Genomic DNA, 20494 nt, shown 5'->3' with positions numbered 1-20494 from the left:
ATTGCCACACTTCTTCAGAGTAAGTATATAGAATTGATTGAATTTTTGGACAATATATTGCTAATCACTTTCAAAAGTACTACTACAACTCTCCTCAACAAACTTACTTGAATTGAAGTGTACAAAATAAATTGTTCAATTGTTGCCCCTAAAATGAGCAATGATTATCATATGACTTTTTATGGGTGTGTATGCACATCTGCAGTAATTATTCGTGGGTTTGTAAGGATGGAATGATGACCAGCTGACCTTGTTCTGGATGCCTTGACGCTGACTGCTGGAATGATGTGTTTTGTGTGTACGAGGGCAGTGGCAGCAGTATTTTTGGACTGAAGAGGCGGGTTGTGTCTGCCTGCAGTAAAGCCATCAGACCTCTTTAGCTGTAATTGGACCTCTGTGTGTGTACATGTGTCAGAGGTATGACAGTGTCACAGTTCCCTGTCTCTGAGGGCATCTCGAAGACTGTGACGATGACAGAAATGCACGAGGACAGAGGAGAGCAGAGCTACAGGTCCTGGCGTCTTCAAGGTGTCATTAATAAGGCAGACTGCTTTACACTTCAGCCCTTTCTCAAGCTGACACACATACATATGTGCAGCCAGACACACCACATGTCCTTTTCACCATATAATTACAAGCCAGAAGCTATGGTATACTGCTGGGTATACAAGAATATAGCCTATAATACCTGAATAAATCTTTAAGTTATTATTCAGATTTTTGTGTTTTAAGAAAACACCAGTGAAAGAGTGATAATAATGTTTGATAGAGTAAAAGCGGTTTAAGAATTTACAACATTATGAAGCTGCAGGCCCGGAGACCCAACTGCACGCTCAGACGGCTTAGACCTGCACTTCCAGAACTATCGTTATCTCAGACAGTGCGACCTGCTTTTTGAAAGATCGCCTAACCTGAATTTAACTGCTTAAAAATTGTAACACACAAATTTTCTACTATTAAATATTACGCTATGATTGAGTACATTATTATATAAAATATTAAACATTCTAGATTATGATTAATGCATTAATTCTGTTGTATTTTTATTAATTGATTTGGGAAACGTCAAATCAAAGAACTATGTTTGTAACAACGGAACTTGCAACCTTAGTTGCCTAATGATGGTTTTCGGAAACGAACCCCTGATTGGGAGGTAACGTCTGATTCCAATCGAGACTGAAACTGCGTGATCGGCCTCGATTTCCAATCACGTGATCGGATCTGGACATCCCTAGTAATGAATCTGTTTATCTTAATGTCCCTATGAACTGGAAGCTGAGATTATTTATTTATTTTTCTTATTGTGAAGCAGTTCCTAGAGAAACAGAATATTAAATGAGCAAGTGGGCGTGGCTTGTTTTTTTCTACCGAGGGGTGAATGGATGTAGTTGTAGACATTTCATTCAGAAAGATCAGGAAAGGGGTTTTAGAAGAGTTATTATAACCTAACAGACTCCTCCTGCTCACCAATTCTGTTTGTTCTCAAAACTGACAGCTGAACCAGCTTGGTTAAGTTAGCCATCCCCAATACCTCAAAATCACGTAATCTGACAATTTAACTGAAAACAAACAGGAAGTGCATTTTCAGATTTCCATTAAAGATTAGAAGGGCAAGCAATTTTTTTTATTCACCTCAAAACTAGCAATGTGAGCTAACAAAATCATATAGTTAGTTTTGATTTCTTGGGGACTTAAAAGGAATATAGTTCACCCAAAAATGTCATCTCTGTCATCATTTACTCCCTTTTTACTAGTCGACTTTCTTTCTTCTGTTGAACACAAAAGATTATATTTTGAAAAATGCTGGTTGCTGGGACCCATTGACTCATTTTTTTTCTACTATGGAGGCCAATAGGTAGGTTGTTGCCTGATCAGATATGGTTGCGGCCGGAAGTTAACGATAATTATTTATATTATTTATAAAGTTTCCCATTTATTTTATTTTATTAACATCTACCCCTACCCAACCCTAAACCCAATCCTCACAGTAATGTAAAAACAGTAGTTGTAGCGGGTTTTATTTATGTTTTTATGAAATTACCCAATTAATTGTATTTTATTGACACCTACAATACCTACCCAACCCTAAACCCAATCGTCACAGTACTGTAAAAAGATTAACTATTGTGACATGTGTATCCACATCTGTATCCTGTCTAGACTTCTTTTCTGTACACTGAAGCTCAAATAGATTTAAAACCTCATAAATAAATGGTGAGGGTTATTTTTGGGGTGAACTATCCTTTTAAGTGGTTTTTACCTTATGACATGTTCTTTTATAAATCTTTTAAATAGTATTAGTATTTATATTGGTAATATTTTATGTTACTTTATTATTATTTATGGCTGATTTATTATTATTTTAACAAAAATCATAGAAATTACATTATTTAACAATTTAATCAAATTTTTTATCTTTAATAAACAAAGTCTTATCAAGTAAGTTTTTTTCACACCGTTTTCCACACCATTCTCAGTTGTTTTTCATTATATAATACATATATACAATGTATATATGATATATACATACAATTTTTATTTCTTTATGAAGTGCTGTTTAAATTAGAGATTTTTTAACACCATGATGACAGTATATAATATTTTGCTAGATATATTTCTAGATACTAGTATTCAGCTTAAAGTGCAATTTAAAGGCTTATTTAGGTTAATTGAGTTAATTAGGCAAGTTAGATTAATTAGTCAAGTTATTGGAGAACAGTGGTTTGTTCATTATCAGCTTTTTGACAAAAGCACATTTAACTGTACCAAAAAACTACGTTTCCAAATCATTTGTTTGTATGCATATATTATACAAGCAGTATAATCCCCCATAATCACAGTCAGGCAATGTGAATGTAGCTGTGCATAAGCATATTTGTGTGTGTATTCATCTGGCTCCTCCTTTCTGGACGCTCCTGTAATGATTTTGCGCTCGGTTCATTGATTAGTTAGGTCTGCTGAGGTTCGTCCCCACTGTCTGCCGAAGACAGAGATACAGCCGCCATCATTATGCTAAACAAGAGGAGACTGCGCTTAATTAGAAAATAATGAGAACTCTCTTTCAGCTTTCTTTGTGCTTGCACTGGCTCTCTTTTCTCTTGATACATTGGTCTCATGCTGCGCATTCTCTCTCTTTCTCTTCTTCTCGATTCAGTTCTCTTTCATTCATCGGGTTGTATTAGCCTGACCACAGTGTTACCAAAGATTTCAGCCAATACAACAACAGTACAAAACAAAACTGTAACAAAGAACAAAGGCACTGAGGATTATGGGAAGGCTACTGTACGTAAATTCATACATGATACATATTACACAAACACTACCTACAGTGGTCAATCAAAAGTGCTCAATTATTCAGAATGCACACATGACTGAAGAATTTGCAGATTTTTCTGCATGCCTGCAACCATTCTCATTATGTCTCATTATTTGTTCTTATTTTTTTTTCAAACTTGACTTTCTTTTATTGGTTGAACACAAAGGAACAGAACAGAAAACAATGGTAGACCTTGATGTAAATTGTATATATTTTTTCCTACAACAGAAATCAATTCCAAACATCAATTTTCTGCATACCAGGATTCTTCAGAATATCTCCTTTTGTGTTCAAAGAAACTCCTACAGCTTTGTAACAACTAGAGAGTGAGTAATAATGGCTAATAAATTCAAATTCTAGGGGGAAACTATTATGTAATATTGAAAACTAGCTACTAAGCTGTTAAAACTAGCTGTTAAGTGTAGTAAACTGCTGCTTTATGGCATCTGGAGTACATTTTCAAGTCAAAATGACACTTTCATTAAAAAAAAAACTGTTGCAGTACCATCTCATTGTTTGCTTAGGTGTATCACATACATCTGTTGTTTCCATGTTATCACAGAGATTGCTTAATGGTCTTCAAATAAACAAATTGAAACTTACAAAACAAAGAGAGATTCAAAAGTTCTTCACTGTTAAAAATACTGGGTTCCACACAATTCCTTCATGTCAAGACAGGGTTCGAGTCCGGCAAATAACATTTCCTGAAAGCGGGTAAGACACAAATAAATAAAATAAACAAGTAAATAACAGGGTGAGAATGTGGTAAAATATGAAAATGTGGTAAAAATCAGACGAGGGCTTTTCTTTTTCTGGATTGCTTTTTTAAACTGTCGGTTGGGTTTAGGGAAGTGGGTGGTTGGGTCACTAGGTGCTTTTGAAAACACAATTGGTTGGCTTTAGGGAAGGAGGAGGGTGCGTCAGTCGATTGGTCAGTCATTTAGTCACTCAATCAGTCAGTTGACAGCGGCCACTGGTGGATTTATGCAAGAAGAGCATAAGAAAATTTTCTTTTATGAAGAACATTTTCAGAATGAGCCTGGGTTGAACAAAACTCAAGAATTGTGTTGATTCAGCTCATTTTAAATAAGTGTTTCGAACGTGGAGCAAAAGCTTTTTTTGAGTGTAGAAACATGGTTACTGAGTAAAAATGACCCAGCCAGCAATATTACATCACTTAAGCTAATTTGACTTAATTTCATACATGAAATTTACTTTAAATAATGAAAAAATTATGTACAAAATACTTGACAAAGAGAAATTAAGTACATAACTTGTAAAGGTAATTAAAAAAAACGTTTTTTATAGGCTAAACATTTGGATATAAATGTGATGTCTAAAACAGCACAAACTGTGTCACTAGCTTTACTACATAGTAGTTATTGTTTTGCTCAACACTTGAAAGACAGTCTTTCTTTATAGCACTTATCCAAGCATGTTTCTGGTCAGAGGTGTCTTTTTATCAACCTGGGTAAGCACACAATGGACCCCTGGGTCATGTGAATCTCCCATTGAGCTGTGTCACCAACTTGTATGCTTTTTCCACTCTCTTCAATTGTCTTTCTCCTTCACAGGCGATCCATTCTGTGGCCTGGCACCACGAGGGGAAGCAGTTTATCTGTAGTCACTCAGACGGTACACTGACCATATGGAATATAAAGTCCCCAGCCAAGCCTATACAGACAATCACGCCACACGGTTAGTTTCTCTCTCTCTCTCTCCGGCTCAAACACACAAATTCATTTCCTTCAAATTCATTTTCTGCAGGATAAGGGTAGCAGAATTAATTGCTCTTATGTCTATTCCGCAAGGTTGTATCACACCTTTCTCAAAGACTTGTTAATTCAGGATTGTAATTTGATTTTTTCCCCACGTCCCTCTCCTTCAGAAAGCAGCTTAAAACAATCACCTTCCCCCCTTCCCTGATTTCCATTTCAAGTGAAGCTTTAATTTTCATTCTCATTTTGTTCCTCCGTGGAGGCTGTGTTGTGGTCTTTAGTGATGAGCAAGGTGAGGTCAGCGTCTCCTTTTGGTGGACATCCTTGCCTGCTCTATTGAAGATACTCCCTCTTTTAATACAACAAGCCCTTCAGGTTCACCCGGTCTCCATGAGAATAGCACATCAGACAGGCGGATTTACAAAGGAAGAAAAATAAATGCAAACAGCCATAAATGTTGTTAAAAAACATGGGACGATGTTATTTGGTATGTTTAATAGATAGGAGACCCTGTTTAGGGGTGTGAAATGTATTTTAGTTCATGAAGTACCTCACACGGATCTGACATTGAGTATACCAATTTTTGGGTAACACTTTAAAATAATGGTCCATTAGTTAGTGTATTTACTAATACAAACAAACTATTAGTAATACATTTATTACTGTATTTATTAATCTTCAATAATGTTAGTTAATGTTATTTAAGTTAAATAATGTTAATTCATGTTAACTTAGAGTGCATTAATGTCACGGGTGTGGGGTGAAAAAAGGAGCGAGGATAATAAGGGTTTGTTAGTAATAAAAATAAACAAAAAGCAAAACAAACTACCCTGAGGGGGAAACATTAACAAAAAGGCAAAATCAAACTTGACTGGGCTGGACAAGGCTGGACATGACAGGATAAGACGATTAACGACGGCGACCTGGCAAAGGACATTAAACAAGTGGAGAATATAAGCAGAAACAATTAATAAACAAACAGGTGAACATATGAAACTAATAATGGGTTAACAAGGAGGGTGAGACTAGACAATAGACAGGAGAGTACATAACACAAACAACACAAGCCATGTACTCAGATAAAAACAACACTAGAACACACAGCCAATAAGAGAGCTCATTAACCGCATGAAACACTAAAGCACGCGGTGCATGTAAACATGAACCACGTGCTAGACACAACACCAACAGAAGACTGAAAACAAGACACGAGTACACGATGAATAAAAACTCACCGTGCACTCACACATGCAACGTGCATGTTTCATCCCAGCGCCAACCGAAACCGAAACTAACTAGACTGAGACGCTGAGAATAAAACAACACACTGCAGACAGAACAAACACAAGGATAAGAGCGCGCGTCCCAAGCACGCTCAGACCTCGAGCGCCTGCATCAAGCGGAAGTGCACGGCCTGAGACGGTGTCATACAAAAGGCACACAATGACAAAAAATGAGTGCTCGACCCGAGAAAACTCGAGCAGAGCACAACATACAAGACATGACGGGACTAGTGTCTGGACTCTGCCACCAAAACAAGAATTAACAAGGACCAGAGTGGCAGAATCCTGACAACGTTAACAAGCAAAATATTGGATTTTAATAATGCATTAGTTAATGTTGAAATATGGTTAATAAATACTTTACAAGAGTATTCATACTTAGTTAATGTTAGTAAATACATTTACTAATGGACCATTATTCTAAAGTGTTACCAATTTCTATTGCAAAAAAATAAATAAAAACACGTCTTGAGAGTCACTGTGGGATAGAAAATGCAGAATGCTGATATAATGACCCTGTAACTTAAGTGAGTTACGTTTTTTGGGCAAGGAAAGAAACAAAGCCACAGCAGAACACACTGTATTTTAATGCTGAAAGAATCTGCTTTTGATCAAATCTCAATGACTCAATGATCCATTCATAATACAGCAGGTCCCATTCACTAATAACTGTGTCGATTCATTTGTATTTATACTCGCTTCTTGCCTTTTTTTTAACCTAATTTACAGCATGCATTCACACACAAATTAGTTTTTTTTTTTTTTTTTACTCATTCTGATTTTATTTGATTTGAAGTATTCTAACAGAAATGTACTGTATATTATAATATAAAGTGTAATATAATAGTGTTATATGAATATATATGTAATATAATATTAACTATATACTCATAATATCATTTTGTAACAATATTAAATAGTCATGCTATGCTTATATTTAACTGTTATTTTTATAACTGATTTTTAGGTTGCCCAGAGTATGTGCTTCAAATATTTTTCAGTAAATTATTAATAAATTTAAGTTTGCAAGTTTTGCTTCTTAACCATTTTCACATGATTAGTGAATGTCCCAGTTTCTAGTTTTGTTTCTAAATGAATCAGCTGTTTTGAACAAAATGTTTGAATGAATGATTTATACTAGTGCTTTTAGTGTCATAATTATGGTCTCATAACAGGCCTAAACCAGCAAAGATACCAGTATAAAAACATTCAGCTTAACATCAATGTAATGTAATGTAACAATGTAATCAACATTACAAAAATCCCGCCCAAATCTATTTTTTCCAATATTGCACACCCCTACTGTTAAGGGGGATTCAGTATCTCTCTTTAAGGATTGTCATTGAAGTAAATATGAATCTATTGCAACATTTGAATTTGCACATATGACAAAAATGCTTCTGAGCCCCATCAAAGACTCCTAAAGCAATCCTAAAGTTTTAGGAACAGCTGCTTTGAAGGAGAAAAAAACATCAATCATAATGAACGTTATGATAAAAGACTGTATATTACAATTTCGTGTGACACTGAATTACTATACATGCATAAATGTTTTTAAATATGCTTTAAATTAGGCATGACTTTTAGTTTATTTTGTGATATGATTGATAACTTAAATAGTTTTGAACTCATAGGACTTTGTAAAGCTCTTTTTAATTTTTTTTTTACACACTCCCTGAATATGGGAGAGAGGCACTGTCCCAGATGCTGCCCTCATCTCTTGAAGTCTTCATTCATGTCCACTTTTGGGTCACATCACAATCCAGTCTCCTTCTAAAATGGCAAATGAGTCTTGTCTTATTTGCTCTACTTCCATCTGGTCTTTAATAACCACAGTTTTGTCAGGTAATATATTGCAGGACAATTGTAAAATATTTGTTTTGGGACCATATGACAAAATATTAATATTTTTGTCTGCTTTGGTCCATTTTGGTAAACATGTCCCATAATTACAACAAAGAGTCTTTTTTGTGTGTTTTTTTTAATGAATTCAACCACATGAACAATTATATTAAGAAAACAATGCAAAGAAATGTTTTTAAATATAACTGAAAGTATTTGTACAGTAATTGGACAAGCTTAACGTGTTTCAGACCCCTATTTACAACTAGTTTTTGAATCATCCATTTGTGCTAATTAAAATGCATCTGAATGTCAAGTGTAAATGGGACTTCAAATTAAAATTAGATTTGTGGTTTCTGTGAAATGTAAAACCATCTAAATGTCAATTTACCCGTAAAAATATGTTATAATTCCTACAATTGAGATAATTAAAATAAAATTATTTTAATAAAAATCTGAAAATATTCCAACACAAGAAATAAAAGCGAAGAGTCATTCACAGAGTCATTAAACTGTCATTACACATGAAATGAACAATTGGGGCAGGGCCAAAAAAGAGGTAAAGAAACTATCTGAATGACTATGATTCTGTTTCAGGAAAGCAGCCTAAAGATGGAAAAAAGCCAGAGCCTTGCAAACCCATTCTTAAAGTAGAGTATAAGACCACAAGAGCAGGGTAAGTACAAACATGTACAGTAAAGAATATCTTTTCTCTCATTTTTCTTAATGCAGTCCTGGACTATACTGTAAAAATGTGTAAATTACCAGTTTTTCATAATTTGGGATTGATGTTTATTTATGCTTTTTAATTGCATTATAGGACCTTTCTTCCAACAACAATCTTTACTCTTGAAAAGTTAAAAAAGTGATTTTAAAGTAACATTTTTAATAGTTTAAAGTGATATATTGTTTGGGTTGGTGTTGTACGGTACAAAAACCTTGTAATAAACTGTTATTTTACAGACTTATTTCTCTATACAATATTTTTTACATTATATTATTTCAAACTCAGTGCTTCCCACACATAGATATATATATTAACGGTATATTAACAGCCGCCTAAGTATATTTGGCGACACTTTTTAAAATGATTTCTATTATTATCATCCTTTTACACTTTTTTATATCTGCCCAAGATAACCAAACATCTGCGATCAATTAAACAGTGGGAAATTGCCTCTCGTTTACCCGTTTTTTGGCTACTACTGGTTCTGTGTGCGTGAGAACTGTCAACTCTCCCACAGACAGTCATGTGCTCTACAGACCCACATAAACGTGCCTTTTTGGCACTTAAAAATGCATTCGGCCTGGGTTTGTAAATCTCCTAATGTCTGGTATTTGGCTTTCGCTTTCAAAAGTTGTTAATTGTATCCGTATTTACATTACCTTTTTATTTAAACCTACTTTCGCTTGGCTTCACAGCTGACTGCGCGTGCACAGCTGTGAGAGAAATAGAAACATTGAATAATTAATTCTATTATAAACTACTCAGAAAAACTTTACTATATACTCGGAGGGGACAAATCTAAACTATCTGCACAATATTTGTACACCATTAAAAATGGTAAATCAACTAATTCGCCTTATTTAAATAATCTACACTTATAATTATTATATACTTTTAGAGATGTTGTCTGTTTTTATTCCTTTTTTCTGTCGTTTATTTCTCATTTGCTGTATATTTTATTAATTTTATGATGTTGATATATTACACAGCCTATTTTGTACATGACTAAAATGATTTGGCAATACTGTACTAAATGGCATGCCAATAAAGCAACCTGAACTTGAGAGAGACAGAGAGAGAATAACATACCAATAAAAATAAAACAATTAAACAATTAAAAAAACACTTTTTTTTGTTTGTCACATGTAGCTGATCATTTATGTGCTGTTGGTAAAAATATGTCTTTCAATCTGGCTACCTCCGCAAGTATAATTCAAACCTATGGGAAGCACTGAAACTACTAAAATGTCAATAAAAGTCACATTGTTAAACTGTAGAGTTGAACATCAAAAGTCAACAGAGCAGAGATCAAGGTCCAATAATGCAATTCACAACCGTAAATAAACGGAAAGCACTTGTAAATCACAAAAAATACTTATTAACAGATATTAATTAACAAATATTTTTTACAATGTAGTTTTTCCAGGTTTGTGCTGTTAAACTAGCATAGCCTCACTGAAGCACTTACTTCTAGATGTTTTTAAATAAATGCACACATCATTCAGGACTATGTAATGTAGTCCAAAAATCTGGGGCTACCCTGAAATTAAAAATTAATTCCACGCATATTTAAACCTGGAAGTAAACAAAAAGTAACAAAGTAAAAAAATAAATAGTCTGCTATATTTCTAGGTCAACACCAAATAAACAAACTGTTCTTCAGCTCATGCAGCTTTTTTTCCGATCAATTTTTCACTTGGATTGCTAAGCTGCTATTGTTATTTAAGAAGAATTGGATTACACTTTATTTTGATGGTCCATTTGTTGAATTTAAGTTACATTGCATCCACATGCCAACTCATTCTCATTAGATTATAAGTAAACTGTTAGGTTGCGGTTAGTGTAAGTTGTTGACATGTACTTGCTAAGTTTTTTATAGTCAGTTAAATGTCTGTTGAAGGAGAAGTATCAACAGATATTAAGCAGATAGTCTACTAATACTCCAATGGACCATCAAAATAAAGTGTTACCAAGAATACAAACACACTTACTAAGTGTAGTTTTTGTTTGTTTCCTGCACAGAGATCCGTTTATGATCTTCTCAGGTGGTTTGTCGTATGATACTGTTGGTCGACGACCATGCTTGACAGTAATGCATGGGAAGAGCACGGCAGTTTTGGAAATGGACTATCCCATTGTAGATTTTCTCACCCTGTGTGAAACGCCATATCCTAACGGTATGTAGGTCACTTTACACACTAACTGCACCTGCTCTGTGTAATATTAATGCAATAAGTACTCAGTCCTTTTATCTAATGCCACTTCCTCCCTCCTCTTTTTTTTGCTGACATTTAAACCTTTGTTTTTAGTTTTTTTTTTGGATTGTTCTATTCTTTCATGTTCTTTGTAGATGAGCTTTCCCAGAGGAACTGCTGCCTAGTAATTACATTTTACATCTCTCTTTTTTTAAAGCTCCCTCTATTCATAACATCCAGTTCTCTGACTTGCATTCGTTTATTATTGCAGTACCCATTTGAATAATTTATCATTTTGGTGGCTATTTATGAATTGTAAATGATTTCTTTCTCTCAGCAGGCAGATTTAGCAAAGACTGATGCAACTTTAGGGTTATACAGTAATTGTCTGTCAATAGTTTGCTGGTGTGAAGAACACATCATTAAATCTGTTTAGTTTGTGACTTTTTGTACTTGTTATGTACTTGTTTCAAGCACTGTTGGTGGCTGTTGATATTTTATTCCACTTTTTTGAAGGAAATGTAGAGTTTTTAGGATGTATTAGCTGTATAAAAGTAAATAGTCATATTGTTAAAGATAGTGTTCATCAAAAAGTATTGTTTCTTGCACAGAAATATTAAATGGCACAAATATTTTCATCATTTGTATTGTTTATTATTATTACTATTTATTCATTTACTTATTTAGATAAGTGGCTAATTTGCACAACACCCTGATCATTTTCGATACCTTGTGTATGTGCGTGTGACTGTTTTTCTTCTTATGATTCAACTTGCTTTAACAGAAAGAAAGCTAATCACGCAGTTGCACCAACAGTTCTTGCCAAAACCCAGCATCTCTGTTTAAACATCTGCGTTAAAGGCTTAAGCATTTTGTTTAGAGTCTGTGTTAAGCCAAACTGAGAAGCGGTAATGAATGCAGGAGGAATGGGAACAGTGTTTGCAGTGCTGCTTGCATAACTGTGTCTGGCTCTGTACGTTGATTAAGCTATATTTGAAGTAGATGTCTTTGGCTCTGACTCATTATTGAGACATTTGGGAGGTTCGAAATCATGCAGTGACGTCTCTAGTCGTTACTTTTAGAGCTAAAAAAGGATCAAGCCACTAAAAAAAGTTACCGAGGCCCACATGGAATCAGTCCCCACAGAAATCTGCTGATTTTTTTATCCTATTGATTATTAAAATGTGTGTAAATTGATTTAGTTTTTATATTGATTTCAGTAATGCTATTGAATAATATGCTAATGTTTATTATATGATTTATGTACAATACAGTGTGTTAAGTAATATTTTCAATTTTTTTGTGGATTTATCAAATGAGAGACTTACTTTGTTTACCAAACTAAGAGGTTCTGACTGGATTTGGATTGGAAACCTTAAATAAAATGTTAATAAGCAATTGTTTTCTATTTATTTATTTCATTGTTACATTTTTGTTACTTTACTCTCAAATCATTCCACATAAATTCACATATTAATTATATAATTTTTTATTTTTAGAAAGTTCTGCACAGAAATAGCAAAAAAATATCTGCAGATTCTGTCTGGCCCTAAGGGATGCTCCAACAAGTGACTGCAATGTCTTTGTTAATAAAGACTCTTTTATAATGTTGCAATAGGAGAAGACATCATTTTTTAAACACAAGATTATTTTACCCATCCAATTGTGTGTCTTTGCAGATTTTCAGGAACCATATGCTGTAGTGGTCCTCCTCGAAAAAGATTTAGTAGTTATTGACCTTGCACAAAACGGGTATGTATCGCCCACAGCCTTTGCGTCGTATTTGTTGACACTTCCACACTTTTCCACTACAGTCTCAATCTGATTATTTTGACCTGTGATGTTTTTCATAGTTACCCTATCTTTGAAAACCCATATCCCATGATGATTCATGAGTCTCCTGTGACGTGTTGTGAGTACTTAGCCGATTGTCCTGTGGACCTCATACCTGCACTTTACTCTGTCGGGTCACGCCAGAAACGACAGGGCTACAGCAAAAAGGTAAAGCATGCATGCACACATTTAGGCTTGTACTGTAATAGTATACATTTTTCTGGTTGCAGTAAATAGCTGAAGTTTTATCACGGTATATGGTATTATCACAATATTGCCCATGCAAAAGATTACTTTAATAGGTATAATAACCAAAAAATACTATTGCTTTATTTTATATACTGTACATGTTCAGAGTAAACAAATGTTTCAACCAAATAAAATTGCTAAATGATTGTAATGTACAATAGTTAATGTTTCACAATAAAGTCTTATTAGTAAATGTTAGTTATGCATTAAAATCAACAGTGAGATAAAGTCAGATTTATTATAGTTAATATGTTAATAATAGTTTAAAAATGCTTTTTTAAATTGATTAGTTATTTAATGCTTACAACAACAATGTTTATGTGTTATTAGGCATTAACTATACAATTAACAACACTAAAGGTTAATAAAATATCTTGTGAGTACGTTTACATGGACACCAATAATCTGATTTTCATACGATTAAGACTTTCCCACTGATGGGTTGCAGCTGGAAGTACATGCTGGATAAATTGGCGGTTCATTCCGCTGTGGCGACCCCAGATTATATAGGGAATAAGCCGAAAAGAAAATGAATGAATGAATATAATTTAGACAATACTCTGATTAAGACTTGTAAACAGCGTTTTTGATTGATTTAATCCGTTTAAGGTCATAATTGAACTAAACAGAAATCTAATTAAGATGTGAAGTATGCCGATTTTAGTGCCATTATTGAAGTGCAGTACAGACATGTAAACACCTTAATCAAACTAATACCATCGTGTAGGATTTTCACCTTATTTTGTGACAGGATATTCCGTACTCACACAGCTGTTTGACACTATTCTCTGCACCTACAGAGTCAGTGAAGGACCACAGACACCTGCATTGTGAAATGCAGAGGTTTTGTTTTTTTCCCCATACGGCATGCGGTATCAAATTCCATTAAAACAATACTCTTCCAGCAGTTCCTCACATCCAATATCTAGTTTGTAACGGGGGCATGCATGAAATGTTCCTGAATGAATGTGAAAGTGCCAAACTGCAGTTAAAGTCAACAAATTAAAAATAAAATGTGGAAATGTGGATAGCACGGCGACGCAATGATGTTAATCGAAATATAACATGCTATAACATGTAAAACGAGATCATGAAAGGTACATTTAAAGAGCAACTCATGTAAACATCTTAATCATATTATTGTCTTATTCAGATTAAGGCAAATAATTTGATTACTGATGTCCATGTAAACATAGTCATTGACTATTGGAATCTAATTATAGCTGTTAACATACAAAAGCCCAATAAATAGTCAGGTTTTTAAGCATTGTTTTTTCAGCATGTAGTACTTTAGGCCAGAATAACATTAATATTGGAACATTAATATTGGAAATTTCTGGCACTACTGTAAACACCATTGCAAAGACATGGTGTGTCCCATTTTATACTGGGTGGCTTTAATGTACTTGCATCAAAAAACAAATACAATGTACTTACTCTGTTCAATTTGTATTGCAAAACACTTCTCGTGCACTTGATAGTGGATATCGGTAGACTTAGGGTGCTTTCACATCTGTAGTTCGCTTCGTTTGGTCCAGATCAAGGGCAATAAATGATACATTGTAGCATTTTCTGTCGTTTTTGGGTCCTTTTCACACCACACTGATTGCTTTGGTCCGAACCAGTTGAAAATAACCAAAATGCAGTCATCTGACAAAATCCACATCACTAATTGGCCAGATGTTGTTGATCATAATTCCTAAACTGCTTTTCAATTGGTCAGAATTCACGTGTGGGAAAATGCCAATGAATCTCCCATGAGTAAACAAACCGGCAGACATAAAATGACGCTTTTGACTATGGAGGAACGACTGCGCTGGCTGACTGTATCCCTGCTCATAGTATACTATATAGTTTGTATACATCACTTTGGACAAACTATAGATTTCGATAATGAAGTGTGGCTGTGGCTGGAAAACAATGTTTTAATGCATTGCAAACGGTGAAGGCGCATTGCATATCACTTCAGGAGGAGGCATGAATTCTCTCCCTCTATCTCTCTCTCTCTCTCTTTTTTAATTGTTGACAAAGCGCTGTCAACAAATATTTTCCTCTACATTCCATAATGCACAGCGCATCGGCCTATGGCAGCTGGATTAGTCCAAAAAGGCGCAGTGCTTTTTGCAGTTGGGTCTGTTTTACTTTGGATCATATTCTCACCACAAAAAAAAAAAAAAAAAAAACGCTCCAGGGTTTGTTTGAAAGCGTAACGAGACCACCTCTTCAAGAAGGTCTCGGTCCGCTGTTTGGTGCGAGTACTCGAATACGATTGCTACATTCACACCTGCCCAAACGAACCGCACCAAGAGGGAAAAGAACTCGATTCAACAGAACTAAATAAGGCAGGTGTGAAAGCTCCCTTAGGGACAGGTTTGGTGGTATAGGTTGGTTTAAGGCAGAGTTAAGGGATGGTCAACAGTGTAATTACAAAAGCAATTGCAGATGTAATTACAAGCAGGTATTTAATCAATCATAAGTATCAAATGTAAAAAAATCTATTTACACAATAAGTACATTGTATAAAATGATTAATATCAGTGTTAGTACATATTAGTTAAGGCCTCTTAATATAAAGTGGGACCACAATGTGAATATTCTTAAAAAGTACTCTTAAATAATAATGTTCATTATCACATTGAATTATTGAATACTGAAATGTCTACACACATATAAAATTGCTAATCTGATAAGATAATGATGTCTTTTAAGTTAAAACATCCTGCCCACACACACACACAGACCTTGTCTTTTGACTGAATGACCACATCGCCCCATAAAGTACCTGTGTGACTTCAGGCCCCCGTCGCGCAGCACATTGTGTCCTCAGACTGAGTGGGTCAGAGACACAGACAGGGGTATTTATGGGTATGAAAGAAAGCATTGACCTCTCAGCCGAGACTGGAGTGCAGTGTGTAAGTTGGGGTTTGTCTCCCACCGGGAGCAGGTTAACTCAAACAGCCCACTTTGAATCGCAGCACTTCTGAATACCTTTGAATAAACTGCTTCAGCTTCCACGCCTCACGAGGAAACGCTTTCCTATAGAGCCTCGCCAGGCATTTAATAAAGGTTCCACCCACATTGCAGAAATGTTTTGTGGCTGCCAGTGCCAGCCTCAGTCATTATATTAAAAGAATATGCTTACTAAAACATACAAATTGGCCACTTTTCTTTTTATTAAATTTCCCAGGAATGCTTGCATGCTTCAGGGCAGCAACTACTAAATTTCCTCTACTCTCATACGTCGAGAAATGTTGGATTTATGTGGAGAGCTTTGTGCATTTATGTGGTTCTATTGTTTCTCACAGGAATGGCCTGTCAGTGGTGGAAACTGGGGCCTGGGCACACAAAGCTACCCTGAAATAATAATAACTGGGTAAGTGCAGTGTGTAAATGAGAGCAAGTGTGTGTGTTGTAACTCTTTCCGCACGGTTTCTTCCTATCACCATTTGTAGTTCTGCTGAAATGGCAGAAATTGTACAAAAAGACTTAAATGGGGTAAAAGAAAAAGGCAGGGTGTAGGAAGAGGGAGGAGCGGGTAATGAGCAGGACAAGATCATGGTAACCAAAGGGAAGTATGAGTGAAAAAGTAAGCATTTTCTGATGTACCACCCATGGGATGACAGAACCCTTTTTTCACAATTTTAGTGAGTTTGACAGCGGTGGGAAGAGCATTTTCTCTTATCTCTCGACTAGCTTTTAACTGACATAGCAACTTATCTCAGTGGTTTGTTTGGATACATGAGGTAATGGTGACAGTGTGTTTATGTGGCTTTGTGTATAAAAATGTATGAGTCAAAAATATATATATTTTCTTGCAGGCATGCAGATGGTTCAGTGAAGTTCTGGGATGCTTCAGCAAGTGAGTACCGAATCTTTCTGTCTTCATATTCACCTCATTTACCACTTTTGCATAGTGCAATAGTTTCATTTTACCACAATGTGTGCAGTGTGGTAGTTTGTCAAAGCTCATTAACTTGCTCAGAATATATTTGCATTTGGCAGACACGTTTTATGTCAAGTTGTTGTGTCCTGGGAATCAAACCGTTGACCATGCATCATACAAATATGTTTATGGCCACAGTAAGATCTTGCCGCATCAAATCCAGTTAGCAGACTGCGTTTGAAGGTCTGGTTCTCACTGGAATAGTTATGAGATGTCCACTTAAAGAGCCCCTATTATGCATTAAAAAAGGTCATATTTGGTTTTGAGGGTCTGAAACAACAGGTTGAGTAATGGTAAGTGGTAAATGGTAAGTTTTTTTTTTTTGAATGAGATATCTCCTTAAGTATTTCCCCATTCAAGTACTGAAGATATGAGTTGGTCTTGAATCCCAAAATAGCTGCCCGTAGGCATTGCAAATGTGGCCGCTGAGTGAACTGATTTTCATTGAAAGAGCTCCAGTTAAAATCACATTTGACTACTTTTAAATATCGAATTAAATGCAAGACTTTGTCGACTGCTTGTTATTGGAGAATAACTTGACAGCGGACATCACTTGCCTTAACAATACAACCTGTGATTTATGGACCAGCTGGGAACTGACCTTATAATGTCACACACAAAATGCACACCAGATCCCACAGGCTTTGTCTAAGCTTGCGCACTGCAGAGGGAGACCAGCGTGTTACCTGTTAATGACATTTGACCTTGCCTTAACTGTGAGCTTGACAGACTACACTTTCCTCTGTTCCTGTACCTCCCGTAGGTGCTAAAGGACACATTGTATTATTACAAATACCACAAAGGTTGCCAACCCCTCACACAAGCACTTGTTTAACATTCAAATCGGCTTTCTTAATAGTAGGAGCTAATTTAAAACCAATGTTGCCCTCATTTTGTCAACCAATGAAATATAAATCTAATTAGACCAGACGTTTTAATCCTACTAAGACTAATCTTACGTCATTTAATATATTTTATTTGCTTTGAGTGAACTGAACAATTGGAGTCAGTGGATTAGTAGCCCCCCCAAAATTGGACGAAACATATTTATGCATTGAAGGGCATTAAAAATTTCCTATCACTTCTTTAATCCCCCTAGGCATTAACTGTACAAATCTACAAGCTGTAAGACTTTGTTTTCTGTGATTTCTTCTTCAATCATTTACTTCATAATTTTTATAAATAAATAGAAAAAATACTTCATCCGTATTTAATAATGCATTATAATTTTTTGAAAATGTATATTATTTTAATGAACTTATTACAATAAAACCATAAAAAAAAATGTAAACCCAAACAATGGAGTTCAATGTCAAAAACACTAGTCATGCTGAACCTGCATTTGCCTTGATTTGCATGCTGATGTCTTCTGTTTTGTCCCGTATTCGTATCAATCCCAATCATTTTTCCTCTGGTGGGCCAAATCAAAGGATACAAAGGGATCCTAGTTTGGGCATTTCTGATTTAAGGCAACCTTTTACCTGTATAATTGTTAAAGCTCAGCACAATTGTGATTGGTTGTAAGGAAGAAAAACAAAAACAAAGCATAAAAAGGAATGCAACGTGGGCTAAGATCTAAAACCAATTGACACTCTTCCTCGATGTTCGCAATTCATCAATTTCACATTTTTCTGAAATTTTCACATTTTACTTCAATTGCAACAGACATACAGTTTTAGTGCATTTCTTGCCCTCACATCCTGAATTTGTAGGACATTTAGTTCATTTTAGTGTCCCAAACCAGCATGAAAGTGATAGTTCACCCAAATATGAAAACGTACTCACCGTTTATTCCAACATAGGCTCATTCTGAAAACATAGCCCTATATACATTTCTGGAGATCGCGAATTATGTAGCCAGAAGTATGTGTGGTTGCATTTCGTCTTTTAAACTGACTCTATGGGGCAGTATGACGTCGTTTCTTTTTGCGCTTACCAGCTCACAGCTTACTTTTGAGTGGATAAATATCCCGCTGTTACCAGTTTGTCCAGTTAGCTCACAATGTACGTCAGCGGACTTGAGACACAGAGAGGAGTTGACCGCGACGACGTGGTCAACAAACGGTTCCAGAAAGCGGTTAAGACAAAAACAGAATCCAAAAAAATTAAATAGACAAGTAAATGGAATGTGGTAAAATCTGAAAATGTGGTTAAACACCAGGCGAGGGCTTTTCTTTTTCTGGATTGCTTTTTAAAACTGTCGGTTGGGTTTAGGGAGGTGGGTGGACGGGTCAACCTGTGATATTGTAAACACTATTGGTTGGGTTTAGGGAAGGAGGAGGGTGGGTCAGTCGATCACTCAATCAGTCAGTCAGTCGACAGCGGCCTTTGATGGATGTTCGTGAGAACAGCAGGCATGAATGGCACTCGTGAGAGAAATTTGAGATCTGAAAAAAAAGCGGACACAGCGGCCTCTGGTGGATTCGTGAAAAAAAAAACGCAAAATAAAACAGCTCCTGAGACGTATATTGAACTCTCCAGAAAGGTTTCTCATAACTCATAAATGTTTGGAACCCCTTGATAGTGACTAGTGTCCTTTTAATTTCCAATCCTGGTACAGTACGGAATATTGGTATTCATTTCCAAATTATTTTGGTTAGAATTTGGGGAATATCTCTGGTTGACTACATCATTTATCATGTTTCCCACTGTGCTCAGTAATGCTCCAGGTCCTGTACAAACTGAAAACGGCAAAGGTGTTTGAGAAGGCACGCTGTAAGGAGGAGAAACCCAGCACAGAGATTGTGGATGAAGACCCTTTCGCCATTCAGTTGATGTCTTGGTGTCCCGAGAGCCGAATGCTTTGTGTGGCTGGTGTCTCAGCCCACGTCATCATATATAGGTTTAGCAAACAGGAAATCACCACAGAAGTAGTGCAGGTAAAGTATGTTTTTATCTACACCTAAAAACTTGGTTTTCTAAAGAGGAGTGAGCAATGCTGTCCTTATAGGCGCTTTAAGTCTCCCTGTCTCCTTCCCCGTCTCGAGTTATTTTAGTTTCCTGACAACTGCCATGACTCATAATGTTAATAATATTATAAAATCTGTTCATTAAATGGATGTTGTTCAGTGACTTGAATGCGTGTGTGCATTTCTGCATGTGTATGTGCCATCTAAGGATATCTGAAGAACAGTTGTTACTCAGATGCTTACCTAAATCCCTAAGCCTTTCAAAGCCGTTTTAATTAATGTTCACCACATCTTGCTGTATATATTGAGCTTGAATAATTAATACTGCATTCATTTTGCCCTCTCACTGTTTTTTTGCAAGCTGTGCATCTGCATACTGATGCTTCTGTGACCCATAAAGGAATGAGCGCTTGTGATAATGCCATTAGAAAATATATCTGTGAATAATTAGAATTTACATATGATTTATTATGGGGAAA

At 35.6% G+C, this 20494-nt stretch overlaps 1 protein-coding gene across 2 annotated transcripts in view; it reads left to right on the top strand.

Annotated features, from left to right (window-relative positions):
• The window catches only part of stxbp5a (syntaxin binding protein 5a (tomosyn)), a 166146-nt gene that overhangs the window by 112187 nt on the left and 33465 nt on the right, over positions 1-20494 (top strand). For both annotated transcript variants that reach the window (XM_056481621.1, XM_056481620.1), the window contains exons 8-15: positions 4891-5014; positions 8757-8835; positions 10909-11063; positions 12761-12833; positions 12935-13082; positions 16469-16536; positions 16982-17022; positions 19765-19985. In XM_056481621.1, coding sequence (XP_056337596.1) covers positions 4891-5014; positions 8757-8835; positions 10909-11063; positions 12761-12833; positions 12935-13082; positions 16469-16536; positions 16982-17022; positions 19765-19985 — 909 coding nt within the window. The remainder of the gene's footprint in view (positions 1-4890; positions 5015-8756; positions 8836-10908; positions 11064-12760; positions 12834-12934; positions 13083-16468; positions 16537-16981; positions 17023-19764; positions 19986-20494) is intronic.

The sequence above is a fragment of the Danio aesculapii genome, chromosome 20, assembly GCF_903798145.1.
Source record: "Danio aesculapii chromosome 20, fDanAes4.1, whole genome shotgun sequence".
Lineage (NCBI taxonomy): Eukaryota > Metazoa > Chordata > Actinopteri > Cypriniformes > Danionidae > Danio > Danio aesculapii.
The sequence above is the reverse complement of the archived record's forward strand: the minus strand, read 5'-3'. Positions and strand labels throughout refer to the sequence as shown.